Here is a 17,281-nt window from a genome sequence, read left to right on the forward strand (position 1 = left end):
CTATATTCAAGCCAGTGTCTTAAGTAGTTGAACATGTTATTACGCCAACCTCGTGAATGTGACAAATTGACACGTTTTCATTTTCGTCAAAAACAACTTTGTATTGAATAAGTGCTTTATATTTAACGGCTTGCACCACATGCGCAGTTTGGCGAGCCAACGTCGCCATCTTCATACCACAGACAGAACAATGAGAAATCTATTTCACATGATGTATAAATGTGAAGCATCCGCCTGGAGTCTCCACTCACTTCCAAATATGGTAGTGAGAGGAAGCCCAGTGCCCGGCTGTGGGAGAAGATGGAATGAGATGGATTCTGGCCAACGTTAACAATGTTGGCAACGTTAACACACGTTTCCCATGCCAATAAAGCCCCTTGAATTGAATTGGATTCTGGCCGATATTCTGATAGTTTTCTCGTCGATGAAACATTTGATCTCAATACAGGTTTATCTTCCCAAAACTAGAAAATGTGACGAACAGAGTGGAATATGTTATCTAGACGTTTACCCTTTGCCAAAGTGTTAAAGAATTGCGTTGTTTAGGAGTGCAAAGGAGAATTGAGTTCTTGCACATGCGCACTTCACAGAGTAGGCGTTCCCTGTTGCTAGAACGAGCCAATAGGATCTCGCTAGCTCATGCTTGGCTCTGCCCACCTTCTCGTTTGTTCTGCCCACATTTCTTCCCATCTTAAACCACAAGCTGTGGTGGTCTTTTTTAGTAAAAAAAAAAAAAAAATCTTTGTTCTTTCTGGACTGTCTTTGATGATTGCTCTGTTGTGAGGCCATTTTAATTTCATCCATCAAACAATCCTATCACGGACAACAAAACGTTTCTAGTCTTATCCAACGCGGGTACAAAACGTTTCTGGACTCATCCAATACTCAGTCCTCAAAGGAAGGGCGGTGGAAACGTTTCCCTCGTTTTATTTTTTTCTCCAGAGGATTACATTTCTTAAATCGAAGCCACTTTTGGTGATCATGGCTGCTCTTTCAGTGTGGTTTTGGAACGAGAGGTTTTGGCTCCCACATAATGTGACTTGGGCGGATCTTGCAGACCCAGCGCCCGGGGTGGAGTATCCAAAAGCCGGGCACTTACTCTCTGCCTTACCGTTGGCTGTGGGGATCTTTGCTGTCAGAATACTATTTGAGAGGTACGCACTATTTTGCTTTTCTAAGTCATGTTACCATGACGTTTTTCCCCTCATGTTTTCTTTTATCAACTATTTCTTGAAGATAACACCCGCCCGGCCGTATATGCACGCACGAGTCTTCGATTGAAAAATAAAAATGTCCTTGCCATCGTATTGTTTTGGGGGGTAGTCCCATAGATTTATGATTTAATAGGATCTCTATGGTTGTCCATCCATGTCAGCCTTATGCTAGCTACGCGAACCTCTAGCTGCTTGCTACTTCGTAGGCAACAGCTGGCGTACGGGCCAAAGCCGTTCCTCAAGTGTTTTTCTTTGGTCTTCCAAAGTTTAAACTTTTTGGGTAAAAAAAACAACTGTAAAATCACCAATATTTTTTAAAATCTGTTCCCAAGTATTCCCACAAATAAAAAGAGACATATGTGATCGTATCTCAATGTAATCAAGGTAGGAAATTATTATGTTATTTTCAAATACAACCTCCTTTTGGGCTTTCTTGTGGTCAATTTGAGTGTACAAGTTATTATAATTATGTTCCAGCCCCTTTATCATCCGCTCAGACAAACATCGTCCCGCTGCAAAATCTAGTTGTCTACCCCTGTCCTAGTAAAAGCCAACTCATACAAAGCATCTAACAATAGATATCGAAAATAAGCTCATTATCCATTTATATAATATCTATGGCCGACAGTGACAGTACAACAACTTGATGACAACGTTTGCAGGCAGTTCTCAGAGCTGGCCAATGGCCTGTATTGTCAGGGTCATTTTCTTTAGAAAGCACACGTCCCACAATCTCCAGTCCAGGTTGCCTTTTAATTCAAACCATGCTCAGCAATCATTGCTATAGACATGGTGGGGAGAAAAAACGTTATAAACTGGTTATAACAGACCCTTTGTCACTGAGAAACGGACACATCAGGGCTGCAGGATCACAAATCAGTCCATTACCAGTATTCATGACAGTCCGCCCATCCATACCTAAAGAGCTTATCATCATTACCAAACAGCCTCAGGCCTGGTTGGGGACCGACATACAGTATATAGCCTAGCCCAGGTTTCTACAACCCTGTTCCCGGAGAGCTACCCTCCTGTAGGTTTTTACGCTCCTAGTCTAGCACACCTGATTGTAATAATTTAGCTGGTTGATAAACTGAATCAGGTTTAGTGACAGGTGGTATTGGAGTGAAAACCTACAGGAGATTAGCTCTCCAGGAAGAGGATTGCAGAACCCTGCCCTAGCCTATGTGTCATGGGTCGGGTTGGGACTCGTGACATCTATGTGGGAACTAGGCCTATTTGTCATGAATGAGAGAGGAGGAGATGGGTTCATTTTCTGTTTAATTAGCTTCTGGCATAAACTTGCTTTGACTAGTTTTAGCATCTTACAGGGTTTTTTTTTCCTTCGGAGGGAGTTTCCCCTTGTTACTGTTGTCCCTTGGGTTTCAGGGTTAGTCGGGGAAAGTTTGGCTGAAATCCAGGCTGAAGCATTGCGATGGATGGAGTGATATTGTACGTTTTTCATAATGGCTCTGAACATTGTGGGCATTTCACCAAACTGCTGGCCATCTTGTACTTGCAGAGCCCATATTCATAAATCATAAATCATCTCCGACTCTCAGAGTTGGAGTCCTGCTTTACTTGCTTTGACTAGTGGGGCCGAAATGTTGTCTTTAGATCACAATGAATAAGATTAAATGGGGAGAGGTACCTGATCTTTGGGGTGGCAGGTAGCCTAGTGGTTAGAGCGTTGGGCCAGTTACCGAAAGGTTGCTGGATCGAATCCCCGAGCTGACAATCTGTTGTTCTGAACAAGGCAATAAGAATTTATTCTTAACTGACTTGCCTAGTTAAATGAAAAAGCACTACTCTGAGATAACTCCCTAGATCTTCACCAATACAAAGGGGAATAAGGGTTTGTTTCTGGAAATAAGGGACCTTACTCCTTCCTCACCTCTCAGGGGAATAAGGGTTTGTTTCTGGAAATAAGGGACCTTAGTCCTTCCTCACCTCTAAGGGGAATAAGGGTTTGTTTCTGGAAATAAGGGACCTTAGTCCTTCCTCACCTCTCAGGGGAATAAGGGTTTGTTTCTGGAAATAAGGGACCTTAGTCCTTCCTCACCTCTCAGGAGAATAAGGGATTGTTACTGGAAGTTGTGAAGTAGCCAATCATCACATTCACTTGGCACATAAACACGGTCTAGAACAGAAGTTGATTGTGTTGAAAGTTCAGTTTTTGTAGGCCATAAGCCAGTTAATTTATAAGCCAATTCATGAACTGTGTTGAACTGGGCCAATAATGACACATGAAGTATGATAATCTCTGTTGCATCATATTTGTCTTTAACCTGTACCTTGGAGACCTTTTCTCTGTGAGGAGGATTAAGCAAAAAAAAAAAAACAGTTTCAGACTGTTTGGCCTTAAACATAATCCTTTTCTACTGAACTGATTTGGCTTGGCTAATACAAGCTGTTTATGTAAACAGAGCATCCATCAGTTCACTCAACATCTCTTTACACTCTTTCTCATGTACGCACACCTCTAGGCTACATTCATTTTGTGGTTTATATGGCAGTTTTTTTCAACTGCCATACAGACAGAGAGAGACAGCTAGCTTGCTGGACTAGCTCAGAGAGAGACAGCTAGCTTGCCGGACTAGCTCAGAGAGAGACAGCTAGCTTGCTGGACTAGCTCAGAGAGAGACAGCTAGCTTGCCGGACTAGCTCAGAGAGAGACAGCTAGCTTGCCGGACTAGCTCAGAGAGAGACAGCTAGCCGGACTAGCTCAGAGAGAGACAGCTAGCTTGCCGGACTAGCTCAGAGAGAGACAGCTAGCCGGACTAGCTCAGAGAGAGACAGCTAGCTTGCCGGACTAGCTCAGAGAGATACAGCTAGCCGGACTAGCTCAGAGAGAGACAGCTAGCTTGCCGGACTAGCTCAGAGAGAGACAGCTAGCTTGCCGGACTAGCTCAGAGAGAGACAGCTAGCTTGCCGGACTAGCTCAGAGAGAGACAGCTAGCTTGCCGGACTAGCTCAGAGAGAGACAGCTAGCTTGCCGGACTAGCTCAGAGAGAGACAGCAAGCTTGCCGGACTAGCTCAGAGAGAGACAGCTAGCTTGCCGGACTAGCTCAGAGAGAGACAGCTAGCCGGACTAGCTCAGAGAGAGACAGCTAGCTTGCCGGACTAGCTCAGAGAGAGACAGCTAGCTTGCCGGACTAGCTCAGAGAGAGACAGCTAGCTTGCCGGACTAGCTCAGAGAGAGACAGCTAGCTTGCCGGACTAGCTCAGAGAGAGACAGCTAGCTTGCCGGACTAGCTCAGGTGGCTCCCACCACTGTTGCTGCTCTCAGATATTGTTGACTGTCACAGGATTTACAAGCTGTTGTAGTTTCAGCACTGCCTCTGTCTCTTGGCAACAGACCTGGCTTCCAACAGGATGTATTTTCAATAGTACTTTCTTTGGGCTTGATTGAGCTTGCCTGGTTTAATGGACCAATTAGAATAGTCCCAAAACTGGAAACCCCTCCCATCTGGCACTTCAGGCAGGCTAGACATTTTTTAATTTTTTATGTTTAGAATAGTACTTGAACCCAAGTCTGCTTAGCAGCATGGCCCAGGGTTTGTTTAAATGGTCTGGTCCCGAGGAAGAAAATGGATGTTTTAATATGTCCTGTTGCTTCTGTCTCTGGTCCTATCATCGTTCCCTGCTCAGAATACCAGTTGTATTAGTAACCATCAGGAGACCAGTTGTATTAGTAACCATCAGGAGACCAGTTGTAGTATAACCATCAGGAGACCAGTTGTATTAGTAACCATCAGGAGACCAGTTGTATTAGTAACCATCAGGAGACCAGTTGTAGTATAACCATCAGGAGACCAGTTGTATTAGTAACCATCAGGAGACCAGTTGTATTAGTAACCATCAGGAGACCAGTTGTAGTAGTAACCATCAGGAGACCAGTTGTAGTAGTAACCATCAGGAGACCAGTTGTATTAGTAACCATCAGGAGACCAGTTGTAGTAGTAACCATCAGGAGACCAGTTATATTAGTAACCATCAGGAGACCAGTTGTAGTAGTAACCATCAGGAGACCAGTTGTAGTAGTAACCATCAGGAGACCAGTTGTATTAGTAACCATCAGGAGACCAGTTGTAGTAGTAACCATCAGGAGACCAGTTGTATTAGTAACCATCAGGAGACCAGTTGTAGTAGTAACCATCAGGAGACCAGTTATATTAGTAACCATCAGGAGACCAGTTGTAGTAGTAACCATCAGTAGACCAGTTGTAGTAGTAACCATCAGGAGACCAGTTGTATTAGTAACCATCAGGAGACCAGTTGTATTAGTAACCATCAGGAGACCAGTTGTAGTAGTAACCATCAGGAGACCAGTTGTATTAGTAACCATCAGGAGACCAGTTGTATTAGTAACCATCAGGAGACCAGTTGTATTAGTAACCATCAGGAGACCAGTTGTAGTAGTAACCATCAGGAGACCAGTTGTATTAGAAACCATCAGGAGACCAGTTGTATTAGTAACCATCAGGAGACCAGTTGTATTCGAAACCATCAGGAGACCAGTTGTATTAGTAACCATCAGGAGACCAGTTGTAGTAGTAACCATCAGGAGACCAGTTGTATTAGTAACCATCAGGAGACCAGTTGTAGTAGTAACCCTCAAACTGTCCTCTTTCCAACTGAGTTAGCCAGGAGTGGAAAAAGTAATCAGTTGTAATACTTGAGTAAAAGTAAAGATGCCTTCATAGAAAACTTATTAATGCTATACATTAATGCTATTTTTTTATTTTACCTTTATTTAACTAGGCAAGTCAGTTAAGAACAAATTCTTATTTTCAATGATGGCCTGTTAAGATTTGTACCTTGTCAGCTCAGGGGTTTGAACTTGCAACCTTGCGGTTACTAGTCCACCGCTCTAACCACTAGGCTACCCTGCCACCCCTATACATTAAATTCCTTATATTAAGCAAACCAGACAGCCCGATTTAACAAAATAATAAATAAAGATGGCCACACTCCAACATCATTTACAAACAGCAGTATTTTTATTTAGTGAATCCGCCAGATCAGAGGCAGTAGGCATCACAATGTGTTATGTTGATAGGTGCGTAAATGTGACTATTTTACTGTCCTGTCTGAGCGTTCTAAATGTAACGAGTACTTTTTAGTGTCAGTATGGGAGTAAAAAGTATTTATTTTATTTAGGAATGTAAGGGAGTAAAAGTAGTGAGAAAGATAAATAGTAAACTGAAGTACTTTAAAGTATTGTTACCTAAGTACTTGGCCTCACAAGGAGATACAACCTGGATAAATACAGTGTACATAACCTACGCTAGGCAATATCTAGTAACGCGGTTGGGTGCCAGAATCATAGGACCGCAAACAGAAAATAATTTGCTGTGTCAGCGACAAAATGTTTTCTGTCTTGACTCTTGACTCAACGATGGAAGCTGTAGGCCTTAATTCACTGAGCCAGATGAGACATCTTAAGGAGGAGACAACTCCCACTCTGGTGAAGACTCTGTCAGTCAGAGCACATATCAACACACTGAACAGATCGAGAATCATCTAGGTATCACATTTAATGCTCCCTGAGGCTTCAATGCACATTATACATAAGGATGTAAGCTACATTAAACTGTTGTGTCCAAATTATTGGCGTAAACTAAACACTAGACAGTAAAACAAACTGAGATTTGAACTTATAGCCTGGCCTATCGCATAAACACTGACAATTCAACTAGTTTACTCTATGATGTAAACACTGATAATAAACTAGTTTACCCTATAGTGTAAACACTGACAATTCAACTAGTTTACCCTATAGTGTAAACACTGATAATTCAACTAGTTTACCCTATAGTGTAAACACTGATAATTCAACTAGTTTACCCTATAGTGTAAACACTGATAATTCAACTAGTTTACCCTATAGTGTAAACACTGACAATTCAACTAGTTTACTCTGTGGTGTAAATACCTGATAATTCAACTAGTTTACCCTATAGTGTAAACACTGATAATTCAACTAGTTTACCCTATAGTGTAAACACTGATAATTCAACTAGTTTACCCTATAGTGTAAACACTGATAATTCAACTAGTTTACCCTGTGGTGTAAATAACGGACATTTGATAAAACAGGAAAGCCCTGGTGTCTGTTCGTGTTGGTTCCCCGTTACAGAATGTTGAGATAAGAAATGTATAGTGTAGAACAGATGTGATCAGGGGATGTGTGTCAGGTTAGCATAGCGAATCGCGTCAGCTCTTTTCATTACATTTCTATCTGTTGTAATTCAGTGTTTCAGTGTTTCATCCCACTGGAATAGGGCCTAGTGACTCCTGATCGACGTGTTAGATACAGCATCATTACCTTCCTTTTATGGACTCACGTTTAACACAAGGTGAAACCGAAGTGTGTTTCCCCCCTCTGACTCAGTTTTTCACCCTAGCGTTTGGACAATAGTCACATTTTTCATAGCTTGTGAACTGGAATGACAGGAGGAAGAGGGGGAGGGGGAATAGGGATTTTTTATTTCTCGCATTCTAATCAACCACACTACTCTGACTGGCTGAATGACTGCCAAACCGGGCGTGTAGTGTCAGACTCCACCACAGTTCCCCTTCCTTTAGCCTGATCCCAGATCTGTATGCAGTGTAGCCAACTTCCTGGTCATTGTACATTTACATATCTGGCTACCACCCTACAATACCACACTGCTTGCTCTACTCTAGACTTCTGGCTTACCACAGTTAACCTCTGTTGTGTGTTTTCTGGCTTACCCACAGTGTGGCTAACCTTTAATGTAGACTAGTGACCTATCCACACGGTGAGGCTAACCAATGTTGGAATGGCCGGGTCAAAGGGGTTTGAATCTGTTAGACGAGTGTGTTTTCTGTCTGTTTTTTTTATTACTATTGGTATGATTTTCAACTGTAAAAACAGTCCAGGCTATAATGACAAAGGACAAGCAACACAAGCAGATGGAGTGCTATTGAAAACACATTTCACCATTACTGAGTATGTCGCTTCGCTCTATGTTCTCTATGCTATGATCTCTAGGTCTATACTCTCTATGATCTCTAGGTCTATACTCTCTGATATCTAGGTCTATACTCTCTGTGATATCTAGGTCTATACTCTCTATGATATCTAGGTCTATACTCTCTTATATCTAGGTCTATACTCTCTTATCTCTAGGTCTATACTCTCTTATCTCTAGGTCTATACTCGCTATGATCTCTAGGTCTATACTCTCTGATATCTAGGGTCTATACTCGCTATGATCTCTAGGTCTATACTCTCTATGATCTCTAGGTCTATGCTCTCTATGATCTCTAGGTCTATACTCTATGATCTCTAGGTATATACCCTCTGTGATATCTAGGTCTATACTCTCTATGATATCTAGGTCTATACTCTCTTATATCTAGGTCTATACTCTCTGTGATATCTAGGTCTATACTCTCTTATATCTAGGTCTATACTCTATGATATCTAGGTATATACTCATTATGATCTCTAGGTCTATACTCGCTATGATCTCTAGGTCTATACTCTCTATGATATCTAGGTCTATACTCTCTATGATCTCTAGGTCTATACTCTCTATGATATCTAGGTCTATACTCTCTGTGATATCTAGGTCTATACTCTCTATGATCTCTAGGTCTATACTCTATGATCTCTAGGTATATACCCTCTGTGATATCTAGGTCTATACTATCTATGATATCTAGGTCTATACTCTCTTATATCTAGGTCTATACTCTCTGTGATATCTAGGTCTATACTCTCTTATATCTAGGTCTATACTCTATGATCTCTAGGTCTATACTCTCTATGATCTCTAGGTCTATACTCGCTATGATCTCTAGGTCTATACTCTCTATGATATCTAGGTCTATACTCTCTATGATCTCTAGGTCTATACTCTCTATGATATCTAGGTCTATACTCTCTATGATCTCTAGGTCTATACTCTCTATGATCTCTAGGTCTATACTCTCTATGATCTAAAGGACACTGAAGGAACACTAACATATTGAGGGCTATTGAAAACACACTTCACTTGGACAGTCCACTTGTCTGTACTCTATTGTAGGCAGGACTGATGCTGTGCCAAACTAGTTATGATGCTGTGCCAAACTAGTTATGTATATGACGTGATATTTCATCTCTACTCTCTCCCTGGCCTCTTGACCTGACACATAAAATGTTTTGAAAGTCCTGCTCTTTTAAAAAAAAATGGTTTATTAGTTACAGTTTATTTCATCTCTTCCCTCTGTCTTTTGGCCGGTGTTGGACAGATATGGAAACGGCAGATATACATAATAAAAACAAGTATATCCAACAAGTCATGTCAGCCATTGTGTGAATATAAGTACACCGATGAGAATGGAAGCAGTGTACACTAAATTGTGAAGAATACAAAATGATACTGAACTTATAAGGCTTCCTTCACTGATATTCATCCAGGCTTATGAGTCCATCTGTAAGTGATGATGATGTGCATCGTTTATATACTAAAAACCAATAAGGTACAGATAGGCTGTGTGTTTTCTGATAGGGTTTCACTGATAGGGCTTCTACTGCTGGTTTTCCTTCAGGTTCATAGCCAGTCCATGTGCCTTCCTCTTGCATATCCACGCTGCCTCAGTCCACTGGCGAGCCACACCCAACCCTGTCCTGGAGAAGGTGTTCACATCCATCACAAAGGTACACACACACACACACACTACACACTACACACTACACACACACGCACACACACACACACACACTACACACGCACACACACTACACACGCTATACACACACACACACACACTACACACACACACGCGCTACACACACACGCACACACACACACACACTACACACACACACACACTACACACGCTATACACACACACACACACACTACACACACACACACACTACACACACACACACGCTACACACACACACACACTACACACGCTATACACACACACACACACACTACACACACACACACACACACTACACACTACACACACACACAAGCTACACACACACACACACACACACACACACACACACACACACGCAGAATAAATGTTGTTTCAACCTAATTTGACAATGTATTGTGACTTGGAATGTACATGGAAAATTAATTTTATTTGAAATCAACGTCAACTGTTGTTTTGAGGTGGAACGTCAGCCACAGCATTAAGTTATTATGGTAACCAAACCTTATATAAAATATGTTGAAGAATTTAACTTTAAAACAACGTCAGATGTTAAATGTTATATACACTATCAGAAAAAAAAGCAATAGGCTGGGCAGCATCTCCTACTGGAGAGTTGATCTATCTACAGCACCTCCTACTGGAGAGTTGATCTGTCTACAGCACCTCCTACTGGAGAGTTGATCTGTCTACAGCACCTCCTACTGGAGAGTTGATCTGTCTACAGCACCTCCTACTGGAGAGTTGATCTGTCTACAGCACCTCCTACTGGAGAGTTGATCTGTCTACAGCACCTCCTACTGGAGAGTTGATCTATCTACAGCACCTCCTACTGGAGAGTTGATCTGTCTACAGCACCTCCTACTGGAGAGTTGATCTGTCTACAGCACCTCCTACTGGAGAGTTGATCTGTCTACATCACCTCCTACTGGAGAGTTGATCTGTCTACAGCACCTCCTACTGGAGAGTTGATCTGTCTACAGCATCTCCTACTGGAGAGTTGATCTGTCTACAGCACCTCCTACTGGAGAGTTGATCTATCTACAGCACCTCCTACTGGAGAGTTGATCTGTCTACAGCACCTCCTACTGGAGAGTTGATCTGTCTACAGCACCTCCTACTGGAGAGTTGATCTGTCTACAGCACCTCCTACTGGAGAGTTGATCTATCTACAGCATCTCCTACTGGAGAGTTGATCTGTCTACAGCACCTCCTACTGGAGAGTTGATCTGACTACAGCACCTCCTACTGGAGAGTTGATCTGTCTACAGCACCTCCTACTGGAGAGTTGATCTACCTACAGCACCTCCTACTGGAGAGTTGATCTATCTACAGCACCTCCTACTGGAGAGTTGATCTATCTACAGCACCTCCTACTGGAGAGCTGATCTGTCTACAGCACCTCCTACTGGAGAGTTGATCTGTCTACAGCACCTCCTACTGGAGAGTTGATCTACCTACAGCACCTCCTATTGGAGAGTTGATCTACCTACAGCACCTCCTATTGGAGAGTTGATCTACCTACAGCACCTCCTACTGGAGAGTTGATCTATCTACAGCACCTCCTACTGGAGAGTTGATGTATCTACAGCTCCTCTTTAGTCTCCCATCCAGGGTTTTAACCCAGCTTAGTCCAGTTTAGGCCAGTCCATCTTAGCTCACTGACTACCAATGTGCTGTCATGAGAATGATTGTTGAGAAATATCCTCTTAAAAACAAAATAGATTCACTGTTGTTATCGAAGTCATTCCAAAGGGTAGGTTTAATAGAGCAAATTAAATGCGACCATACTTTATGCGCCCAGGCTGTACACACTTCATCAGTCTCTCATTCACAATTTGACAAGCATTTGATAATGCCTCTAATTTCACGGCGGCGACGGCATCCCCTTTGTGGCCGTAATGCACCGTAATGCACCGCAATGCACCGTAATTCACCCTGAAAAGAATCCATCCCCTTTGTGGCCGTAATGCACCCTGAAAAGAATCCATCCCCTTTGTGGCCCGTAGTGCTGCGTTGTGCCCTTCTCTCGAGTCTCGCTGTGCATCTCTCACTCACACGGCTCTCTGTCACATGACCGGGTCTTTCTCACAGGCTACATACAAGTGAAGACAGACACATCCAAATCCAAAGTGCATATTAAAGATGTTGGAAGAACGTTCACTTTTTCGCCAGCCAATAAGGCTTAACGAACAGCAAAAGCATTAGCCTATGTCAATCAACTATCCCCCATAGTACAAAGTTGACCAATTCTAATCTGTGTGAGAAATAAATATTGCAAACATAGTCTGGGACAGTTGTGGAATGCGATAGATCCCGAATTAATACAAACACTAACATCAATTTTTTTTTAATGCAATGTGGCTGACGCAACAGACCAGAACGTTTAGCTTAAAATGTTGATGAACTATTAGGCTATTTCTTCACATTATAAGCGCAGCAATGCGAACACAGTAGTAAGCTATAAGCATGAATGTTCCATTAGTGGAAAACACCATTATCAAAAGAGACAGCAAATACAATTATACATGTAATGTTTTTATTATAAAGGTGAATTTTATGATGAAAACTATCTTCCCCAAACATGAAACTCACACGCTGCTTATATATACTAGTTAGGCTATTTCACCCCTTGTTAATACTAGTTAGGCTCTACACCCCTTGTTAATACCAGTTAGGCTCTACACCCCTTGTTAATACCAGTTAGGCTCTACACCCCTTGTTAATACTAGTTAGGCTCTACACCCCTTGTTAATACTAGTTAGGCTCTACACCCCTTGTTAATACTAGTTAGGCTCTACACTCCTTGTTAATACCAGTTAGGCTCTACACCCCTTGTTAATACTAGTTAGGCTCTACACCCCTTGTTAATACTAGGTAGGCTCTACACCCCTTGTTAATACTAGTTAGGCTCTACACCCCTTGTTAATACTAGTTAGGCTCTACACCCCTTGTTAATACTAGTTAGGCTCTACACCCCTTGGAAAGTGGATTAATGTGCTTCATTTGAAGAAGTTATTTGGCCACTTTAGTTATGATACAAACCTTATCAACATATATAATAATGGAGGCTTATGGGCTAGCCTACGTGAGGTGTGTGACTATGATTAGAAAAAAGCAACAAAATAAGCATGGTTTCCTACACTGGGCCTCATTCCAAGTGATACTATATCATTGATAGGCTAATATTGTCAGCCATCAGACTATTCTTGATTTCATCTTATCTTTACATATACTAAATAATATAAGTGGGACATTTGGATTTGCACCTGTATCGAAACCGGGTCAGGGGAAAAAATAAATGTCACCGATACACTTAAATAGCGAATGGAGGACACTTTTCCCCTGGTTCATTTTCATGCCAGCCAAGTAGGAAAGATAAGCAATGTGCTTAATATTAGAAAAGTTGATGAATAAATATAGCAGGCCTAGCCTATAGAAAGCTGATGAGATCCTCCTCTTTTTAATAGAGGCCATCACTCTGTTTTCTTGTATGATTGCCTAGCTAATAGAAATGTTAAGCAACATGAGCTCATGTCATTGTTGTAAAACTTGGGAATTTGGGGGAAAATTACCAGAATTCTTCGACCCTCGATGTGCCCTCTCTTGGTTCTTACTTGTGAGCTGTGAAAAATAATTTTGTCTTAAAGGACAGTATACAGTCAATCAATCAGTCTCTCCCATTAGAAAACATTTAGACTTACTGTCAGCTTTCTCCTAATGGCCCATTCCCACGCACTTGTTCTGTTCTACACAATACTCAACCACCTGACATTCTTCATCCGTTCCTTCCTCCTACTCTCACTTCTGATGTCATCAAATAGGTAATCTGAGGTGATGTCTTGTGATGTATAGTAATGTATGTATGAGCGGGCCAGGACTGCCTGTCATCTGAGGTGATGTATAGTACTGTATGTATGAGTGGGCCAGGACTGCCTGTCATCTGAGGTGATGTATAGTACTGTATGTATGAGCGGGCCAGGACTGCCTGTCATCTGAGGTGATGTATAGTACTGTATGTATGAGTGGGCCAGGACTGCCTGTCATCTGAGGTGATGTATAGTACTGTATGTATGAGTGGGCCAGGACTGCCTGTCATCTGAGGTGATGTATAGTACTGTATGTATGAGCGGGCAAGGACTGCCTGTCATCTGAGGTGATGTATAGTACTGTATGTATGAGTGGGCCAGGACTGCCTGTCATCTGAGGTGATGTATAGTACTGTATGTATGAGTGGGCCAGGACTGCCTGTCATCTGAGGTGATGTATAGTACTGTATGTATGAGCGGGCCAGGACTGCCTGTCATCTGAGGTGATGTATAGTACTGTATGTATGAGTGGGCCAGGACTGCCTGTCATCTGAGGTGATGTATAGTACTGTATGTATGAGCGGGCCAGGACTGCCTGTCATCTGAGGTGATGTATAGTACTGTATGTATGAGTGGGCCAGGACTGCCTGTCATCTGAGGTGATGTATAGTACTGTATGTATGAGTGGGCCAGGACTGCCTGTCATCTGAGGTGATGTATAGTACTGTATGTATGAGCGGGCCAGGACTGCCTGTCATCTGAGGTGATGTATAGTACTGTATGTATGAGTGGGCCAGGACTGCCTGTCATCTGAGGTGATGTATAGTACTGTATGTATGAGTGGGCCAGGACTGCCTGTCATCTGAGGTGATGTCTTGTGATGTATAGTACTGTATGTATGAGTGGACCAGGACTGCCTGTCATCTGAGGTGATGTATAGTACTGTATGTATGAGTGGGCCAGGACTGCCTGTCATCTGAGGTGATGTATAGTACTGTATGTATGAGTGGGCCAGGACTGCCTGTCATCTGAGGTGATGTATAGTACTGTATGTATGAGTGGGCCAGGACTGCCTGTCATCTGAGGTGATGTTTGGTACTGTATGTATGAGTGGACCAGGACTGCCTGTCATCTGAGGTGATGTATAGTACTGTATGTATGAGTGGGCCAGGACTGCCTGTCATCTGAGGTGATGTATAGTACTGTAAGCCAGGACTGCCTGTGTGTTGCAAAGCAAATTTCCCTATATTTCCCTCATTTATTAATTCATTCATAGTTTCTTCCTCATACTCTTTAATTTCTGACTTCTCTCCCTCTCTAGTACCCCTCTCTCTAATACCTCTCTCTCTCTCTCTCTCTCTCTCTCTCTCTCTCTCTCTCTCTCTCTCTCTCTCCCCCTAATAGCTCCCTCTCTCTAATACCTCACTTACCCTCTCTCTCCTCTCTCTCTCTCTCTGTCTCTCTCTCTCTCTGACTTCTCTCCCTCTCTAGTACCCCTCTCTCTAATACCTCTCTCTCTCTCTCTCTCTCTCTCTCTCTTACTCTCTCTCTCTCTCTCTCCCCCTAATAGCTCCCTTTCTCTAATATCTCACATACCCCCCCCCTCTCTCTCTCTCTCTCTCTCTCTCTCTCTCTTACTCTCTCTCTCTCTCTCTCCCCCTAATAGCTCCCTTTCTCTAATATCTCACGTACCCCCCCCCCCTCTCTCTCTCTCTCTCTCTCTCTCTCTCTCTCTCTCTCTCTCTGTCTCTTTCTCTCTCTAATACCTCTCTCTCTCTCTCTCTCTCTCCCCCTAATAGCTCCCTCTCTCTAATACCTCACTTACACTCTCTCTCCTCTCTCTCTCTCTGTATCTCTCTCTCTCTCTCTCTCTCTCTCTCTCTGTCTCTCTCTCTCTCTCTCTCTCTCCCTAATAGCTTCCTCTCTCTCTCTGTCTCTCTAATACCTCTCTCTCTCTCTAATACCTCACTTACCCTCTGTCTCTCTCTCTCTGTCTCTCTCTCTCTCTAATACCTCTCTCTCGCTCTAATACCCCTCTCTCCCTGTCACTCTCTCCCTAATACCTCCCTCTCTGTCTCCCGTAGTGCCCAGACTCGCGACGCCTGGATGGGTTATCTAAGCAGCTGGACTGGGATGTGAGGAAGATCCAGAGATGGTTCAGACACAGACGCAACCAGGACAAACCCAGCATACTCACCAAGTTCTGTGAGAGCATGTAGGTTATCAAACCCAGCATACTCACCAAGTTCTGTGAGAGCATGTAGGTTATCAAACCCAGTACAGAACATGTAGGTTATTATACCCAGTACAGAACATATAGGTTATTAAACCCAGTACAGAACATGTAGGTTATTAAACCCAGTACAGAACATATAGGTTATCAAACCCAGTACAGAACATGTAGGTTATTATACCCAGTACAGAACATATAGGTTATTAAACCCAGTACAGAACATATAGGTTATTATACCCAGTACAGAACATGTAGGTTATTAAACCCAGTACAGAACATGTAGGTTATTAAACCCAGTACAGAACATGTAGGTTATTAAACCCAGTACAGAACATGTAGGTTATTATACCCAGTACAGAACATATAGGTTATTAAACCCAGTACAGAACATGTAGGTTATCAAACCCAGTACAGGACATGTAGGTTATTAAACCCAGTACAGAACATGTAGGTTATTAAACCCAGTACAGAACATGTAGGTTATTAAACCCAGTACAGAACATATAGGTTATTAAACCCAGTACAGAACATGTAGGTTATTAAACCCAGTACAGAACATGTAGGTTATTAAACCCAGTACAGAACATATAGGTTATCAAACCCAGTACAGAACATGTAGGTTATTAAACCCAGTACAGAACATGTAGGTTATTAAACCCAGTACAGAACATATAGGTTATTAAACCCAGTACAGAACATGTAGGTTATTAAACCCAGTACAGAACATGTAGGTTATTAAACCCAGTACAGAACATATAGGTTATTAAACCCAGTACAGAACATATAGGTTATTAAACCCAGTACAGAACATGTAGGTTATTAAACCCAGTACAGAACATGTAGGTTATTAAACCCAGTACAGAACATATAGGTTATTAAACCCAGTACAGAACATGTAAGTTATTAAACCCAGTACAGAACATGTAGGTTATCAAACCCAGTACAGAACATGTAGGTTATTAAACCCAGTACAGAACATGTAGGTTATTAAACCCAGTACAGAACATATAGGTTATTAAACCCAGTACAGAACATGTAGGTTATTAAACCCAGTACAGAACATGTAGGTTATTAAACCCAGTACAGAACATGTAGGTTATTAAACCCAGTACAGAACATATAGGTTATTAAACCCAGTACAGAACATATAGGTTATTAAACCCAGTACAGAACATATAGGTTATTAAACCCAGTACAGAACATATAGGTTATTAAACCCAGTACAGAACATGTAGGGTCATATCATAGACTATAACATCTAGTCTAGACCGATGGTTCTTATCGACTAATAAGTTTGCCCTTCACCTCTGTGAGATTGTGCACACATTGGTTTGTG

At 42.2% G+C, this 17,281-nt stretch overlaps 1 protein-coding gene across 2 annotated transcripts in view; it reads left to right on the forward strand.

The window, feature by feature from the left end:
* The first annotated feature begins 672 nt into the window (after nt 1–672).
* LOC139371442 (ceramide synthase 5-like) overlaps nt 673–17,281 on the forward strand; it is an 84,807-nt gene continuing 68,198 nt past the window's right edge. For both annotated transcript variants that reach the window (XR_011627229.1, XM_071111863.1), the window contains exons 1-3: nt 673–1,154; nt 9,781–9,889; nt 15,797–15,927. Coding sequence is in view for 1 of the 2 variants with exons in the window: in XM_071111863.1 (XP_070967964.1) it covers nt 982–1,154; nt 9,781–9,889; nt 15,797–15,927 (413 nt within the window). In the remaining variant the exon portion in view is untranslated. The remainder of the gene's footprint in view (nt 1,155–9,780; nt 9,890–15,796; nt 15,928–17,281) is intronic.

The sequence above is a fragment of the Oncorhynchus clarkii genome, chromosome 17 (assembly GCF_045791955.1).
Source record: "Oncorhynchus clarkii lewisi isolate Uvic-CL-2024 chromosome 17, UVic_Ocla_1.0, whole genome shotgun sequence".
NCBI classification, from domain to species: Eukaryota; Metazoa; Chordata; class Actinopteri; order Salmoniformes; family Salmonidae; genus Oncorhynchus; species Oncorhynchus clarkii.